The sequence below is a fragment of the Panthera leo genome, chromosome E2, assembly GCF_018350215.1.
Source record: "Panthera leo isolate Ple1 chromosome E2, P.leo_Ple1_pat1.1, whole genome shotgun sequence".
Classification (NCBI taxonomy): domain Eukaryota; kingdom Metazoa; phylum Chordata; class Mammalia; order Carnivora; family Felidae; genus Panthera; species Panthera leo.
In genome coordinates, this window is record NC_056693.1 from 22,594,323 (window position 1) to 22,612,339 (window position 18,017).

An 18,017-nucleotide genomic window follows, 5' to 3' on the forward strand; every position below is an offset into this window, starting at 1 on the left:
GAGGGAGAGAGGGAGGGAGGGAAGAGGAGAGGGAGGGAAGGAAGGAAGAAAGGAAGGAAGGAGGGAGGGAAGGAGGGAGGGAAGGAAGGAAGGAAGAAAGGAAGGAAGGAGGGAGGGAAGGAGGGAGGGAAGGAAGGAAGGAAGAAAGGAAGGAAGGAGGGAGGGAAGGAGGGAGGGAAGGAAGGAAGGAAGGAAGGAAGGAAGGAAGGAAGGAAGGAAGGAGGGAGGGGGGAGGGAGGACCGATGAGGTGAGCCCTGCACCAGCCTCCCCCACCACTGGGCTCTGCTACCTCTGCCCCCGCCCCCCACGGGGTCCAGGTGGGCAGGGAAGGGTGCAGGGAGCTTGGCAAGAGGGGGACCTGGGTGCTTCTCCTGAGCAGCACAGTTCCGCAAACCGCGCTGCTCACTGAGCTCTACAAATAACCCCAAAGAGGAGCAGAGATCAATGCGCTGCCCTATTGACAAGACCGCAGCCGTAGGGCAGATCGCTCTCACATTTTTATTGTGTTCATGTATGTTGATTCATAGTGGTTTTGTCAATAAAAAAAAAATGCCACACAAAGTCTCACAGCAAAACTATCACGAAAAATTATTTATTGCTACGATAACAGGAAATTATATATTGAAGGAGATTTGTGGTGGTGGGTGGGACAGAACGCCAGAGAGCCGAGTGGCATCTGGGGCCAAGGCGAGGGTCCCTCTGAAACTGGCACTGGTAGACCTTGGCGCCTTGTCCCCACCCCCCCACCCGTCCCTGGGCCACACCCTCCTCTGCAGGGGCCGGGGACCCCAACCCCCAGGAGCACAAGCTGGGGGCCAGTGGGAGTCTGGGCAGTGTTCACACCCATGAACACAGGGAGAAGGTGATGGACGCAGGTGCCCAGGAGCGAGAGAGGTCACTTTGCCCAGTTGAGCCAGGAAGAGGGACAAGATCAGGTGGGTTCATACGTTCACCTCCATGAGCAGGAGCCAGCACGAGCAAACGCTACAAGGCAAGAAAATGCGTGCCCCGTTCTGAAAACAAGGTGGCAACACGCTCGGCACATTTCAAACACGTGACGAAGGGACACAGGGGCGACCCTGGGCCAACAGCCCTGACGCGAGCCTCTGCTTCCTGTCCGGCGGTGGCCCCCGTCGGCGGATCTAGTCAGTCACTGAAAGCGTTTTTATACATTTCTTCCTTGGGAAATTTACTCCCTGGTTCTGGCATTTCACGGGCAAAGTATCAATTGTGGAGGTGGCACAAACTATAAAAGCAAGCTTTTCTTTTAAAATATAAATGTGCCAGAGGTGCAGAGTGCGGAGGGGTGGGGGGACCTTAGATCATTAGTGGCTCCTGCCTGTCTTACTGACAATAATTGGTGGGCGGGGAGCCGGCCGCGGGCTGGGCGGCTGGAGCGGGGGGCGGGCCGGTGCTTCGAGGGTAAATGGCACCCGGGCCAGCCAGAGGCAGAGAAATCGGAGGGGAGGGGAGGGGAGGGGAGGGCAGGGGAGGGGAGGCGGTGCCTCGTCCAGAGCCAGGCTTGCTATTTGGGGCAATTAACAAGGGGGCAGGGATAATTTTTTTTTCCCTGGAACGTCTGCTTGGGGGCCAGGGATTTATACTTACACCAATTGGTTGGGTAAGTGGGAAAGAATACGTTTTTTTTGTGTGTTTTTTTTTTGTTTTTTTAAATCAGTGGAATTTTTCTGCTCCATACTGGCAGCCCTTTCCCTGCACATCTTTCTCTTTATGCGGTTTTGTCTCAGTGATTTGAACATGTTCTAATTTTGTCATTCAAGCCATCTGACTTTCACTGCTCTATACAAACAAAACCTAATTTAGTCTGAGATGTTTTAAGTCATAACAATGACGGATGGCCAGGGTTCAGGTGTGGTGGAATATTTAAATACCTAGTCTATATTTTTCTGATATAAAGACAGGCAGCTTTTTGTACTCTGATTAATTATGATTTTGCATTTCAGAAAAAAAATAGCTTTTCCTATTCTACATTATTAATTGGTTATTTAATTAGGAATTCTCCAAGCTTCAGATGTTGGGAAGCTAAATCTGTGAGTGGGTTTAAAAAAAGCCGAGCTCCATCCTGTTGCCTTTTTGTATCTTATGAAGGTCACAATAAGACGTGATTGTTTGGCATAGCGGCAGTGAATTATGCCACCCAGACAAGCTTTTAACCTATGTGCCTTCACTCTGAGTGAGACACACGGGCATGTGCTCTCTTTAAACCGTTCTCTATTGAAAAGGATTCAATCACCATAATGAATCTGAGGCCAGGCAGCAATCTTCCGCACTGAAAGAATTTCTAAAAGATTGTAGAATTTGTAAAACGAACAGCTCGCAGACTAAATGGCTGTGTGGGTGAATCAATTATTGCAAGGCCCCGAGTAGTCATAATATTTAGTACATATCATAGAGTGTTTCAGGTACAATAAGATATGCTCGTTTTTCCCCGTTCCTGCTGGAAGTGGTCCCGGATGCCTGCAAACCACCCCAGCGGATCTCGGCATCCCGCGAGAGCCAGGTCAGGCCGACTGCGTCCACACACACACACACACACACCCCACACACACACTCAGACACCGGGGGGAGGCTGGGGTCTGGAGAGCAAGGGGGTGGCTGAAGTGCCCCTGCATCCCATCAGGTCTGCCTCACCAGCCCACGGAGATGCTAAGTTGCTAGTTCTCTTTTCCAGAGCCTGGTTTTGAACCGTTTCCTTATTAATACAATAATTATTTTTCTCTGACAGCACCATTTATAACCATCTACTCTGTGTCCAACTAGCCCTGTTTTCATTAATCAATGGACATGGAGACGACTGTCATCACCTCTCTGGATTATGACTTATCGGCCCCGCGCAGGCTCCTTTCGGGTGGACACGAGTCGGATGAGGATGAAGCCTTTTTTGGCTCCTGGAGGGGAAGTTTCTGCCACACGGTCCTAGGTACTGTCTAAAGACCCCTGCTTCAGAGAAGGGCATCCAGGGAATCCCCAAGGAATTCTGGAAAGACTGGCCCACGGTGCCTTGAGGCATCACAAGACACTGCTAACACAGGCAGTGCCCACCCCCAGCACCATGGGAGGGCTGCCCTGGGGCCCTTGGGGAGCTTAAAACACTGCACAGTGTCATCAGGCAAGAGTCCCCAATTGCTGGACTATGTGAGCAAACCCGTCACAGGGTGAGAATGTGTGAAAGGGGGACATCACAGGGACTTGGGCTGGGGCAGGGCCCCGGGGCCTGACCTAGAGTGAACCCGGGGGATCCCCCAGTGACCACTCTCCTCATCGGCATCCTGTCCTAAAGGGAACACGTCCACAACTGCTCAAAGCCCCAGGAGTGGCGCTGCTCAACATCTCCTTAACTCGTGCTCCCTGGATGAATCGTGCCACTTTGAAGCCCACGAAACCACAGCTGCAGGGGGTGGAAACATCTGTTCCATGATGATCTGTAGCCCAGCTTTGCCCCCATGGTTGCATGTTGGTCACAGACACTCTGACAATGTAGCAGCTCACCCTTCTCAGCCGGTAAGCAGATAAAAAGAAAATCACTCATCTAGCTCTGAACTCCATGCAGGCCTTTCCTCCAGTGAACGTCACCTTTGAACACCTTTGCTGATACAGAGCAAAGAGGTAAACCTTTTTTTTTTCCTTTTTTTCCTCACAAGGAAGGCTGCCAGTAGACTGCAGAGCCAGGACCCAAGCAAGCCTGGATCTCAGGAACCCTTTCTTCCTCCCATGGGGCATCTCCTGGCTGGGAGCTTCTCCCCTACCTAACCAGTTCCTCTCTAGATCACCAGGGTACCCACGACTCCCCAAAGAGCAGATGCTGTCCTCCTAAATGGACCCAGAACAGGGCTCCCTCACTAGCTCACTCAAGTAGCAGCAAATGGGCCAGACATTCTGTTCCGAAAAATCCCCTCAGGCAAGCTCCCAGCGGCTTCTTTCTCATACTCTGCTAAGGGAAAAGGGAATAAGCAGAACCATGTTGGAGGGCTACACGGCAAAAAGACCCATGGATGAAGAATATCAAGTGCCTAGGAAGGCATCTAACAAAATACGTTTATAACATCTACAGGAAAATTTACAGGACTTGACTGTGAGCTCTTAAAGAAAGTCTCACCTAGAGAAATATACCATACTCATGGATACGAAAGTGTAACATTGCTTAGACATCACTTCTCCTCCCCATGTGTTGATTCAATATTATTCCATTTTACACTGGAAAGACTAGCCCACAGTGTTTTAAGGCATCACAAGACAATATAACACAGGTAGTACCCACCCCCGGCACCATGGGGAGGGCTACCCGGAGGCTCAAGGGGAGCTTAAAACACTGCACGGTGTCACCAGGCAAGAGCCCCCAATTGCTGGAGTATGTGAGCAAACCTGTCACAAGGGTGAGAATGTGTGAAAGGGTGACATTGCAGGGACTTGGGCCAGGGCAGGTCCCCGGAGGGCTGCCCTAGAGTGAAGCCAGGGGATTGTAAAGGAAACTTGTTAAATGATATGGAAGAATAAGAAGTCAAAAATAGCCAAGATACCTTTGCAGATGAAGAGTAGAGAGGAAGGACTTGCCCCACCTTATGTTGGCACCTAGTGTGAAGCTATAGTAATTCAGGCAGTATGGTATTTGTGACAGGAGAAACAAACCCACCTGAGAGATGGAGAGTCCAGAAACAGAACCTCACACTTAGGGACGTGATATTTAGTACATGAAAAAAATCATGTCAAAACAGCTGAGGACAAAAGGAACTGTTAAATAGGTAAAATTGTGAAAAAAATGATTAGCCATCTGGAAAAAGAAGAAATTGTACCTTCTCCTCACACCATGTTGGAAAACCAAGTCCAAATGGATTAAAGACTTAAATGTTAAAAACAGAACTTTAAACTTCTTAGTAGAAAATACACCTAAATATCATTTATAACTTGGGGTAGGAATAAATTTCCTTTAACAAACATCTGTGACTATAAAGAAAAAGATAAACACATTTGACCATATTAAAATTAAGAACTTTATTTTTTTTAATGTTTATTTTTCTTTTTGGTGGGGGGAGGGGCAGAGAGAGAGAAAGAGACAGAGGATCCCAAGCAGGCTCCGTGCTGACAGCAGTGAGCCCGATGCAGACCCACAAACTGTGAGATCATGACCTGAGCCAAAGTCAGACACTCCACCAACTGAGCCACCCAGGTGTCCTAAGAATTTTATACTTATCAAAAAATAACTTTGAAAGTAAAAAGACATAACTGACAAAAAATTAGTGCCACAAAGGTATTGAACTACATTATCAACAAGAGCATAAGGAACCCAATGGAAAATCGGCAAGAGACAGAAAGAGGCATTTCACAGTAAATAAATGGGGCCAATATGTTTATATTAAGAGAAGATGCTGTAGAATGAATGTGTTCCTCCAAAATTTGTATGTTGAAACCTAAGGCCCTGTGTGATGGTATTTGGAGGTGGGCCTTTGGGAGGTGATTAGGTCATGAGGGTGGAGCCTTCATGGATGGGATTAGTGCCCTGATAATAAGAAATGAGGGAGAGATGACCTGTCTCCACCACGCGAGGATACATGCAACAAGAAGCCAGCCTTCTGCAAACTATGAAAAAGGCCCTCACCAGGAGCCAGATCCCCCAGCACTGTCATCTTGGACTTCCTGGCCTCCAAAGCTGTTTTAAGCTCCCCTGCCTATGGTATTTGTTAGGACAGCCAGTGCGAACAAAGACAGATCAACATCTTCGGTGATGGGGGAAATGCAAAGGAGACCATCATGAGAGACAATGTTGTACCTATTTGACTGACAAACAGTTTAATAACGCCAAGTGTTGGAGAGGATGTGGACCCACAGATGCTCTTATACGTTGCTGGAGAGGCAACCACTTTAGAAAACAGCTTGTAGTCGTCTCCTACCATGGACTAATCATAGTAATTCTACTCGTAGGTGCATCTCTCCAGGAGAAAAGTCCTGCACATGTACAAAAGGAGACACAGGTGAGAATGTTTGTTAGTAGCAGCACTGTTCAGACCCCAGAAACTGCCCGTATACTCATCAGCCCGAGAGTAGATACCTGGCGTGTACTTGCAGTCAGTGGAACACAGGACATGCGTGAGATACAACATGTTGAGATACAACAGCGTGGCAGAATCTCAGCAATTGAATACCAGCTTCAAAAACTAAGTCACAAAACACCACACCCTCTGAAAGCTAAAAACAATGAAAGGAAAACATTTGATTTTAGGAATATAATGTAGGAAAGCAAAGAAATGAATGGAGAATTAAGAAGATCATTACCTTGGGTGAAGGAGGTGAGGATATGGGGGAGTCATATATTATTGCTAAGTTCTTAGTTTGCGTTTTAGATGGTGGGCTCATGTCATTTAAAATACTGCTTCAATAATTATACTATGTACAGGCCTAAGGATGAGCACATATGAACCAAGGACCATGACAGACCCGTTCTACACATGCAGGTCCGCTTGTGCAAATATATATATGCTTTGGTCTAGCGATTCTCCATCCGGGCACCCACCCTAAGGAAAAGAATCATGTGTGTGCCGAGCGGTGTCTGAAGCTATTCAGGACCAGATTCTTTCTAATAGCAGAAAATTGGAAATAACATTAATGTCCAACAATCGGGGACCGGCTTAATCATAAGGTGCCATCAAGCTATGGGATACTAAAGAAATTTTGAGAAGTGAGGTGAGATGTTGTGCATAATTCATTGTTGGGGAAAAAAAAACCTAAAATGCTCTACAGCAGAAAAACTACAATTCTGATAGCATGGTGAGATTACAGGCAACTTTTTAGGTAATTCTGTAATTGTAAGATTCTAAAACGTAAGAGAATGAAAGAAATGGTGTCACAGCTGGGGCATGGAGAGGCCTCTCGTGTGGATACTGAAAGGGCTATTGCCTCATACAGGCAAAAGGAACACTTTAATTTATCATTTTTTTTCAGTTTATTTGTTTATTTTGAGAGAGAAAGCATGATTGAGGGAGGGGCAGAAAGAGAGAGGGAGAGAGAGAATCCCAAGCAGGCTCCATGCTGTCAGCCGGGAGCCTGACATGGGGCTCAAACCCACAAAACCATGAGATCATGACCTAAGCCAAAACCAAGAGTCAGAGACTCAACCTACCGAGCCACGCAGGTGCTCCTTTAATTTATCATTTTAATTGTTTATATTTTATATATTAAAATTTAAAAGCTATGTTTATTATAGACACTTGGGAAAGAGAGAAAAGTATAAATAAATGCCCCATTATCCCTCTGACATTGACGTTCTTCCTTCTGGTGTTTTTTGTCATTACTGTAAGTTAATTTTATGTATCAACTCGCTAGGCCACAGTACCCAGTTGTTGATGTTGTTTTGAAGGTATTTTTTTAGAAGTGATTAACATTTAAATCAGTAGGTTTTGAGAAAAGCAGATTACCCTCTGTAATGTGGGTGGACCTCATCCAATCAGTTGAAGGCCTTAAGAGAAAATACTGAGGTCCCCCAAGAAGAAGGGAATTCTGCCTCCAGATGGCCCTCATATTCAAGATGCAACATCAGGGCACCTGGATGGCTCAGTTGGTTAAGCGTCCAACTGTGGCTTAGATCATGATCTCATGGCCCGTGGGTTCGAGCCCCGCATCAGGCTCTGTGCTGACAGCTCAGAGCCTGGAGCGTGCTAAAAATTCTGTCTCCCTTTCTCTCAGCCCCTCCCCCACTTGCGCTCTGCCTCTATCTCAAAAGTAAACAAACATTTTTTAAAAAGTTAAAAAATTTTTTAAAAAACAGATGTTTTTAAAAAACAACTCTTCCCTGGGTCTCCAGATTTTGGGCTTGCCAACCCCAACAACTGCATGAGCCATTTCCTTAAAATAAAACTCTCTCATTCTCTACAGCTATTACACTCCATGTGTGAGTGAGTGAGTGTGTGTGTGTGTGGGGGGGGGGGGTTCTATTTCTCTGGAGAATGTTGACTAATATAATAACTTATATTTGCAGTTAGGTCCTTCTTACAAAATAGGGCTTTCATATAACATTGGTGTACATCATGAGCATTACCCACTGCTCTTTTAAAAGTCTCTAAAAACCATTTTAAAAGCGACATATCATATTTTTATAATTCATTCTTAACCAGTCTTCCTGATTATCAGACACTTGGATTTTCCCCATATTATACTTTTATATGTAATGTTACAACTAATAGTCTGGAGACATAATCTTTTTATTTTTATTTATTTGGCAGGGCGGGGGGGAGCATGAGTAGGGGAGGGGCAGAGAGAGAGGGAGAGAAAGAATCCCAAGCAGCCTCCACACTGTCAAGTGCAGAGCCCGACAATGGGGCTTGAACTCATGAACCATGAGATCATGACCTGAGCCCAAACCAAGAGTTAGAAACTTGACTGAGCCGCCCAGGCTGGGATCTAATCTTCTTCACATTTCTGATTAACTTGTCTGTGAGAGACATAGTGAAGAGACTGGATTAGCAGGCACGGACCATGCTTCTAGAACTGGTTGGACCCCCTTGAGCAGGGGTTCCACCTCTTTGGCCACAGCAGGGTGGATGACTGTTATTTTCAGGAGCCTTTTCAGCCACTCATCCTCAGACTCCTGGGTCCACTGGTCTCACCCCTGTGGAGCAGGTGCACTTTGCCCCTGCTCCAGCACCCCTCGGGCCTGCTCTCCCTCTGGACCAAGTCCTGCTGGAGGCCCACCTCTGGAGTTTCCCCGTCCTGCGTCCTCCCTCGGGCTGCCATGGGTTACCGTCCCCTCTCGTGGACACACGTGAAGAGCTGCAGCTTTGTTTCTGGTCGGCATCCCTCTGTGCCTTTGTAGAGCAGTGCCAGCACATGAGCAGCGCGTGAATGGAAGTCCCGGCTGGTCACAACACATGAGGGAGGTCCAAGGAGGAGAGGTCAGAGCAGGGCAAGAGCTGTGGGTGCCCTGATGGGTGCTCCACAGTGGGGTGCATTTCCTGAGTGCCTCACGTGGCCTGTTGTTTGCCAGGACCTCGGGTGTCACCGAGCACCGCACTTCTCCCCTGGCTCCTGCTTCTCCTTCACTTTATGGCCATCCTTATCCTGCGCCCAAGCCAGCCGTGAGGACAAAGTGCTCTGGCACCCTCCCCACAGGCGAGTCCCCCAATTCTGACCACAAAATATATATTAAATTTGTTCCCTCCATCTCCACTGTTGCAACGTCCACACCACCTGAGTGATTGTGACCACCTTCTCCTGGTCTCCCTGCTCCCACACCCAGCTTCCCACAATCACTTCTGAAGGGAATGGATCCAGGGATTTTCTTTAAATGTGAGTCAGATCCAGTCACTGTCCTTGTTCAGAACCCTCAGAACTTTCCCACTGCCCCAAAAAAACACCAGGCAAGGCCCAGGTGACTCTCCAAACACACCTGTGCTTTCTCTCCGTCCTGCACCCTAGACCCCAACAACGTATGCCTGCCTCGGGGCCTTGGCACTGGCTGCTCCTTCCTCCCAGCTCCACCCCATGGCTCCCTCCTGCTCATCCTTCAGATCTTGAAGCTGCCGCCCACTCCCGTGGCCTTTCCTGGCCTCCGGCTCCACCCAGTTACTCTCCAGGCCCATTTTACATTGATGTGCTTGTCTTTCTCACTAGACTCAAAGTTCCATGAAGGCGGTGCCCAGACCCAGCTTGTTTACTATTCTGTCCCCAGTATCCATCACATATGGGAGCTCCAGAAAGACTTTGACTAAACAAACAAACTATCAGGGACCCAAGTCTGGAGAAGCAGCATCCTCTTCAGGTCAAGGAAGCCACACAAGCAGGTGCTAACCTCTCACAAAATGTTCAGACTTTGGCCTGTGGGAGCCTTGACAGGGGAAGGGAAGAACTTCAGGGCACTCAGGTTCTGCCCAGCGACCGGAAGGAGATGGTCAACGCCAAATGCATGTTCTGGTTTAAAAAGATGGACGGCCCACAGCTCCCTCCAAAATCTCTCTTGCTTCCCCTAGGTGTGCCTCTTTGTCCTTCCCAGGACCTGATGGAGCTGAAGATGGCAGGTGTCCCCCACGTGGGGTGTCCCTGGGTCCCAGGCGGGCAGGGGAGGGAACTGCCCGGCTCCAGTCTTTCTCAGGTGATCAGTGAGCAGCAGGAGGAGTTTAGACCAACCTGGAAGAAGGGGGTATGTGTGGGGCTGTGGTCCAGCAAAGGTGCACAGGTAGAAATGCTGAGCCTCTCCTTCTATGGAATCCTGCATTCTAACCAGGCAACCTGTAGTACCCGCTCCTGTCCAACCTCAAGGGCTAAGGGAAGGTGTTCAGACTGAACACTGGGGCCTCGGGAAAGCTTTTCCTGCTCTGAGCCTCTGAGCCTTCATCACTTGAAGGCCCTGTGGATCCCTGGCCGCCAGTCCACAAGGAGGGAGAGGGCAAGGTCACTCGATCAAGGAAACAGGGCCAAAGCAAGTCTTCAAAGGGCAAAGGAAAGTCGTGCCTGCCCCGCCCAGAAAAAGTTGACGCTCCCCATCTTCCATGTAAACACTACACACAGTCTCCTGCACACGCAGCCACACAGCCTTCCACGTGTGCAATCCTGATTTTTGAAATGAGGAAATGGCTCAGAAGTATGACAACTTGCCCCAAGGTTCCACCAACTAGGGAGGGGCACAGCTGGGAGGTGATATTGGGCGCTCCCCCCCCTCCCCCGCCCCCTGACCCTACCCTTCACATCACGGCAGGTACGACCAGAGTTCTAAAGAAAAAGCCTTTTACGTTCAGCTAAGGGGCTGGTCCACGGTTCCAAAAAGTGAAAGTCTCCTAAACGGTTCTCTAGCATTCTCTCTGACACCACGAAAGCCACAGAAAGATAAAGACATTCCCCCATGGGCATGGAAATGAAGTTCCCCCCAAAGAACATAAGCCAGATAACCTTTTCTAAGGCAGCTGTCAGTCACCACCTCAGTCCCTTGTTCCTGGGACTTTCTCTGAGTAGTTTACACAATACTGATTCTTTAAAATTTAGAAGCCGTAGAGGGAACCTTTTTTCTTGAGGAATTCTTGACATGCTCGCACTGCAAGCTTGTGGCCTTCGTCCCCTCAGTGCTGGGACCCCGGGCTCCCTCCTCACCCCCCACACGTACACATTACACACACTTGTTTATATGGAGCTATAGCACTCTCTTGATTGCACAGCAGTGCGGCCTGCTGATGAGGTCTGCTGTTGACATTTCAGCATTAGCTGGCTTTTGTCAATTGTGGCAGCCTAAGAAATTCTATCTTAAGGGCTGCTCTTTATTAAATTTGCAAGATACAAAACTGTGACTGACAAATAGTCTCCTTTCCCTTTGCAAATGCATAAATACTGGTCAGCAACTCTAAAGTAATTAAAATGTTCTAAATTTAAACAAAAATGCGATTGCCAAAGAGTTTTACAAAGACTGGGGTATCCTATCTTTGGCTCAACAAAACATTTTCTTACTATTTTTAACATTTATCAGCACACAGAATTTTGGGGGATCCCAGTGTCGGGGAGAAGGCAGAGGAAAGAACAGTTACGTGAGCCTCCTTGTTCTGTTTTACCAAACTTTGTCACAGAATCCTCTACGCAACTCTTTTATGTGTGATTGGTGACATAATTCCCGTTTTTTTTTTTTTTTTTAGCCAGCCATTATATATGATAAATAAAACAATGCTCTGAAAACACTGAGATCTCTCATCAATGTCACTGTGAAAAGGGCCCAGATAAATGAGTCCTGGAATCAAAGGCAGATGACACGGCTGACCATGTATCATCTCCTATGTATTGAACGTAGTCTTTGTAAAGATAGAGCGGTAATAAAAAGTGGTATTGTGTGCTCTGAAAGGCTGTGTGGGTCTGTGCATGACTAATCTGTCTTTCTGCATTATTTTATTCAATCTTCTCTGACTTTATGCCTTTGACATTTTTGCTACACTCAGTAAATTTGAGTGAATAGGCAATTTTAAAGAATTTTTATAGGGCTTCAGAGAAGTCATATGCAGACTGTATCTTTGTTCAAATTTAACAGTTTAAATATTTCCTTTGTCTAGGGTGCAGAGTAATCTTTAGACAAAAAAAAAAAAAAGAAAAGAAAAAAAAGAATGATTTAACCTTAAGATTTTAACAATGTTTCCTGAAGCAATTCAATTATTAAAAACAAAACAAACAAAAAACAAAAACAAAACCCAGAATAACAAGCTTATAATCAAGGAGGTGCTGATTTCTTCTATTTTATCATTATTATAAACACGAGACTGGCCTCTTTCTAAAGATTAAGGCATTCCTTCTTTCTCCAGAATCCAGAGATGCAGAAGACGTAATTTTCAAAAAGGCGTGATTTTAAATCTAGAGTTCAGAACAGACTCGGAGATCACCCCCTTTTGCTGACTTCTTACTGCAAGGGTAGTTGTGTCTAAGTAAATAATGACTTCAGCGCATGTCTTTAATTTACTGTGTAGCATGTTATCAGTTCATTATCTAATCTATAACATTAGCGAAGCACTTGAGTTTAGATAATTTACACTACAGAATATGCAATATGAAATAAAGAATGATTTCCTTTGCTAAATTGGGCAGAAGTCCTCGCCTGAAGTATATCAGATCACTACATTTCAGGAAATTCACTCCCTTCCTTTTGGCTGTTAAACTACTCAGAGGAAAACTGGGATTCCTTGATAAAACTGTTTGGGCTAGCAGGTGCTAGCCTCATAGTTTTGGCCTATAAATACTTTCAAGAAGATTAAACTATTTAAAGTAAACCTAAACTTCAGATGAACCCATCCTGATAGATTTGTATGGCCAATTACATTTTACAATATCTGTAAGATCAAAACCATAGTCTACATATTATGTTTTTATGAATCACCCCATAAGCCTACATCCAACAGGGTGACTGGAAACTTATGTGTAGTACATTTGAAGTGCTCTCAAGAAACTGGACCTCAGGATTTCCTTTTGCGGGAAGTGGACAATTCAGGCAACTGATGACCCGCATGCTCTCATGGTCCCGTGCCATTGAGCCGTAGGGCCCATATCCTGGAGCAGCAGGGCAGAGCTGGGTCAGTGGAAGGCAGTTTTCCCCAGACACAGGGAAGGCTAAGGGCATAGGGCTTTTTGCTCCGACGTCTTGCAGGACTGAGCCAGCCCCTGCCCGCGCTCACTGCTTCCATACCTGACTGGAGCTTCGCTATCCCACACGGCAGGGCAGGCGGTGTTTAGATTTCTCGAAGGGGAAGCAGGACGTGCCATGCCAGTTACCAGAGGCGGAATCATGGATGATAGCAGGGGAAGGCCGTAATGGGGCCTGAGAATGTTCCTTCACGTTCTCTTTCTCAGAAAGAAGGAGACTGCACAAAGTATAAGAGGCTCCAGAAACACAGAAGCCTGGTCAAGGTCCACATACAACGAAATAATCAGTCACAAGCACCTCTGGTGTCCCCTCTTCCTCCCCCCCGCCAAACCACACACCCTCCACCACGCACACTGAGTAGAAGACAGTTTACATCTCACCTAGGATGCACGGTAATAAATACACAGGTCTGATGCAGGGTCCCGAACACTGTTGTAATCATCTAGCAGGGAATGAGATCTGGATGTATCATGTCTGGGTTTGTGACTTCTGCCTTGTAAATGGATAAACACTTCACATCTCCGTGTAAGACTGAGACAGGAACCCCCTTATCCTTTTTCAGAGCAGACACAAAACAAATACTACATTTTATCACCTGCAAAGCACTTGATGTAAGTTCATTAAAATGAAGGATTTTGGAGAGCCCCAAAATGTAGGATATGATTCATGCATAGATCCCTGATAAGAGATGTGGCTTCTATTATTTTCCTACCACATAAAGAACTAATCCTGCTCCTGCAGGAAGAATGTGTTACCTTCCTCTTTATGAACCATCTTCATAACACTGAAGAAACAACAAACACACCCATGATTAGCTATGACAGCCTCCCATTGATTTATTTGACTCAAGTCCTAAGCAGAGGTCTGGTTTTAGGTCTGTCTCTGCACATTTTCATTAAATAATAAAACTTAAAACGGAAATGACCCACTATTTCCAAAATAGAGAATAAAATGTTCTACAACTTACAGAGATCCTAGCAATGTTATCAAGCAGAATGTGGAATCTGCCTTTCTAGAACCCTGTCTTTAAAAGTGAAACGGTGGAGAAGGCCCCCTCGCCGGTGTGCTTTCCAGCCCAGCCTGAGCTCTCTATGCTCTCTATGCTTGAGAGCACCTTATGATGCTGTAACTAACCTCAAACCTGCAGCAGCAGGGGGCCAACAAACCTCCGAATACAGCAATGTCATGCTTTACGGGCACTCTCTCAGCAACAGCATGAATGAGGGGGGAAATTGGTTGCCTAGGAAACCCTCTAGTCCTGGTAATTATTACTGTAACTGACTGCACACCCCACCTATAACAGAAATGAATAATAATTTATAACCGCTGACTGGCAGCTTTCTGTCGGTGCCTCTGCTCACCACTGCTACCTACTGGCTGCAAAATTACTCACATGCGAACAGTGGGGTTTGCCACAGAGCAAACCACCGCTAGAAAGAACCTTCCTCCCATCTTCCTCCACCAGTTTCTGAATATAGTTCAAGCAAATTGCTGCTCGATCAATAGAGCAAAAATGAAAAGTGCTTTGTGTTCGTGTATACAATGGGGGTTGAACAATCTAATGGAAGCTGGTCATCTCAATTAAAAGCAATTTCATATTGTGACATGAACTAGACCAAAAAAAAGGTACTTAATAAGGTTAACAGAAGCTAAATAAAAGCGTATATCTTAATGACCCCACATATATGACTCAACGCTATTTAACACGATAGAATTTGATACTAAGCAAAACTGCTATAAATAAAATCCTATCTGGTAGTTTTGATCAATTAAACTACATAATTAACAAAGATGGTCCATTTATCTTAGGTTGTCTAATTTGCAGTACAGTGTTAAAGCACCTCTACTGGAAGACTAGTTTGTTTAGAAATTAGAACATTCATAGTGATTTACTGGATTTGATTTAAAAGACACAGCAGGAGTTGGCAAAATTCACATATCATGGGGTTAATGTGGGTTAGAATGTAGCTATTTGTAATACAAAAATATTGCATACCAAATACACACATCTGATTTCTTTTAACCCTGGTTCATCTTTTCGCAGAAGTCGTTACTTTCCTAAAATGAACAACAAAAACAGCTGCATTCACCACTATTAGGACACAGAAATCTGCCATTTTCAATTTCCAAAGCAAGAAAATGCTGGCATGGTAATGAGTCAAGCACTGGGTACTGAGAAGGCATCAACTGACCAATAGCTTCCTCGGCCCCAGTCTGATCCACAAAGATGGATATTTCCACTGAAAGCCAACCAGCTCTAGCCTGTAGCCACCATGCTCCCGGGCTCTGTGGCTCCCTACTTCTGTCTGGTCAGTGCATTTCAAAGTCAAGAATTCAGAAGAAAAAGGACAAAGAACTCCAGAGGTTGCTGAAGCTTGGTGAACTATCACCAAGATGGAGGGTGTGTGAAGTGCTAATAGAGAAACACTCAGCTCATCCACGGTGCAGTACACGCTCCGTCCTCGGAACCCTCCAAGGCTTCAATGTTGCTGACAGATTCCCTGTCATGAGGGAATGCTCCCTAGTGCCTCTGATACTAAGCATCATGGAATTTCCCAACCCACGCCCTAATTAGCTTAATTACATTGTAACATAAAAAGTAATTTTCCAAAGATATCTTACAGTTTCAAAATCAACAGATGTATTTTTGTTTTCTTCCCTTTAATCCATTCTAGGTATGGTTCCTGAGGACTTATCTCCTTGCTTTTCAGAAATCAGCAAACTTCCAAAAAAGTTCCCTAATTCAGACATTTTGCAGCTCCAACATTGGCATGACCTCTGACAGTTACTCTTACTAAAGGACGCCTGGAGATCAAACTGGAAACATGCAACAACCATGCACAAGACACACACAAGTCTTAGTATGAGACACCAGGATGCAGAACAGAGCGGGGTCCTGCAAAAAGCCCACAGAGATCAAACGAGGCCCCACATTTTTAAACACATTTACATTTCAAGTACTTACAAACTTCACTGTTCTGAAGAAGGTCTGAGTGCTATTCCTTGTAGAAAATTAAACTTACTCTTTTAGCCTGTGTGACCACAGACAAATCTAGCCTATATATTGCTTTATATCTTAGAATTTCAAACATTTTGTTTTCACTATAATTTTCACCAGATTGAACGATTCCCTCCTTGCAAACAGGATTCACCAAATCATCACTGGCATGCCACTCTTATCTTAGTCTAGCTTCCAAACCCCAAATGTATACTGGCAAAAAAATTCCAGATCCCAAGAAAACAGTCTTCAAAAATACATGTGTACTGATTAATTGACTCAGGTTCTTATAACTTGCACATAGCATAAGTAAAATCCCTGAGAAGGTTCTAATTTTATTAGTTAAGAATACCAGGATTCTTCCCATCCTGTAAATCCTATTGAGCACTATCCTACCTAGAGTACCTCCTCTGATGTGAAGCAGTTGTCAATGTCCTTATTTCAAAGAGGACATAAGGCTCTAGGTTTGGATCCTCGCTGTGCATATCTTATAGCCATCCTGGTATTCTTCTTTGACCTAGACATTGACCTGCCTTCCCAAGTAACACAGACCACTTGAAGGCAATGGATCACTTCTTTAGGGCTTAGAATGCTACCTTACATGGAGAAAATGCTCACGGATACTATAAACAATATACTGTCAGCCCTCCTGCTATAAAATCTCTAGAAATGCTGGATAAAATATGACAAACATCTCCTCAAATGTAGAGAACCTGGTCTGCAAGAACAGAAATCACCAGTGGCTTTAAAAAGTGAAAACAAAACCCAAAACCGTTAGCAACATGACAGAGCTGTTCTAGGAGGTAACCAAGAGATTTATGGTTTAAAATCTCGGGCAATCGGAGGCAAATCCTTGAGGTCAATGAAGGAGTCAGTCAGAACTGAGACAAGACCCATGAAGCACTGGAGTTGAAGGACACACTGGGAGAAATGTTCCCACTACCAGAACGCTGCCAGGAAATGGTTTCTATCTGCCTGAGCTCTAGGTGGGGCGGGCTAGGGTGGAGTCTCCCCTGGGAGTGCGTTAACCACAGGCTAGCCCTCCTGCAGGTGGGGGTTTGAGAAACCACAGGCAATGAAATTAACTGAGAAACCTAATCAATGAAGGTAACATAAAGGGGTCCTGCCAAGGACTTTTGATTCTAGCCTGAAATAAACTGGTACAGAACTTGTCCTTCTGCCATCTGCAGCCGAAAACTGCACAAAATCTAGAATATAAGGGTCTTCAGACACTAGGACAACAGGTAGTAAAGCCTGAGATCCCCAAATAAAAGGAAACAAAGAGGTGAGTCCTATAATCCCCCTGGCTTTCTCTCCAACATTTTTCTGGACCACCGCATGAGGAGGCATCCAAGCAAAAGAAGACCAGTCTTACAGGAGAGAAGCCAACCAACAAGCTAATCAAGTGATCAAGATTAACATCTTGATGTGATGTGATGAACAGAAAGACACCTCATCTCTATGATATTCTTCTAAACTCTTAACTCCAGGCTTATCATAAGAAAACACTGGACAAACCCACATGGAGGAACATCCCATAAAATTAACCTGGCCAATACTCTTCAAAAATATTAAGGTCTAAAAAACAAGAAACTGAAAAATTGTCACAAATAGGAGACAGAAGACATGACCACTAAACACAATGTGGTATCCTGGAATGGATTCTGGAAAGAAAAGGACACTGGTGGGAAAACTCATGAAATACAAAGGAAGTCTGTAGTTAATAGTATTGTGTTGTGCCAATGTCTTCGTTTTGACAGATGCACTTTGGTAATGTAACACAGTAACATTGGGGGAAACTGAAATTGGGTGAGGGATGTATGAGAACTCTCTGAATTATCTGAAACTTTTTCTGTAAACCTAGATTTACTCTAAAACTTAAAACATTCTGGCATCAAATAAAAAATTAC

The 18,017-nt window shown here is 45.4% G+C and overlaps 1 protein-coding gene across 1 annotated transcript in view; it reads right to left on the bottom strand.

Annotated features, from left to right (window-relative positions):
- Nucleotides 1–5,791: 5,791 nt before the first annotated feature.
- URI1 (URI1 prefoldin like chaperone) overlaps nucleotides 5,792–18,017 on the bottom strand; it is a 125,149-nt gene continuing 112,923 nt past the window's right edge. The window contains exons 11-12 of the mRNA XM_042917596.1: nucleotides 6,066–6,202; nucleotides 5,792–5,962 (exon numbers count right to left, since the gene is read on the bottom strand). Of these exons, the coding sequence (XP_042773530.1) occupies nucleotides 6,083–6,202 (120 nt within the window). The 3' untranslated portion in view covers nucleotides 5,792–5,962; nucleotides 6,066–6,082. The remainder of the gene's footprint in view (nucleotides 5,963–6,065; nucleotides 6,203–18,017) is intronic.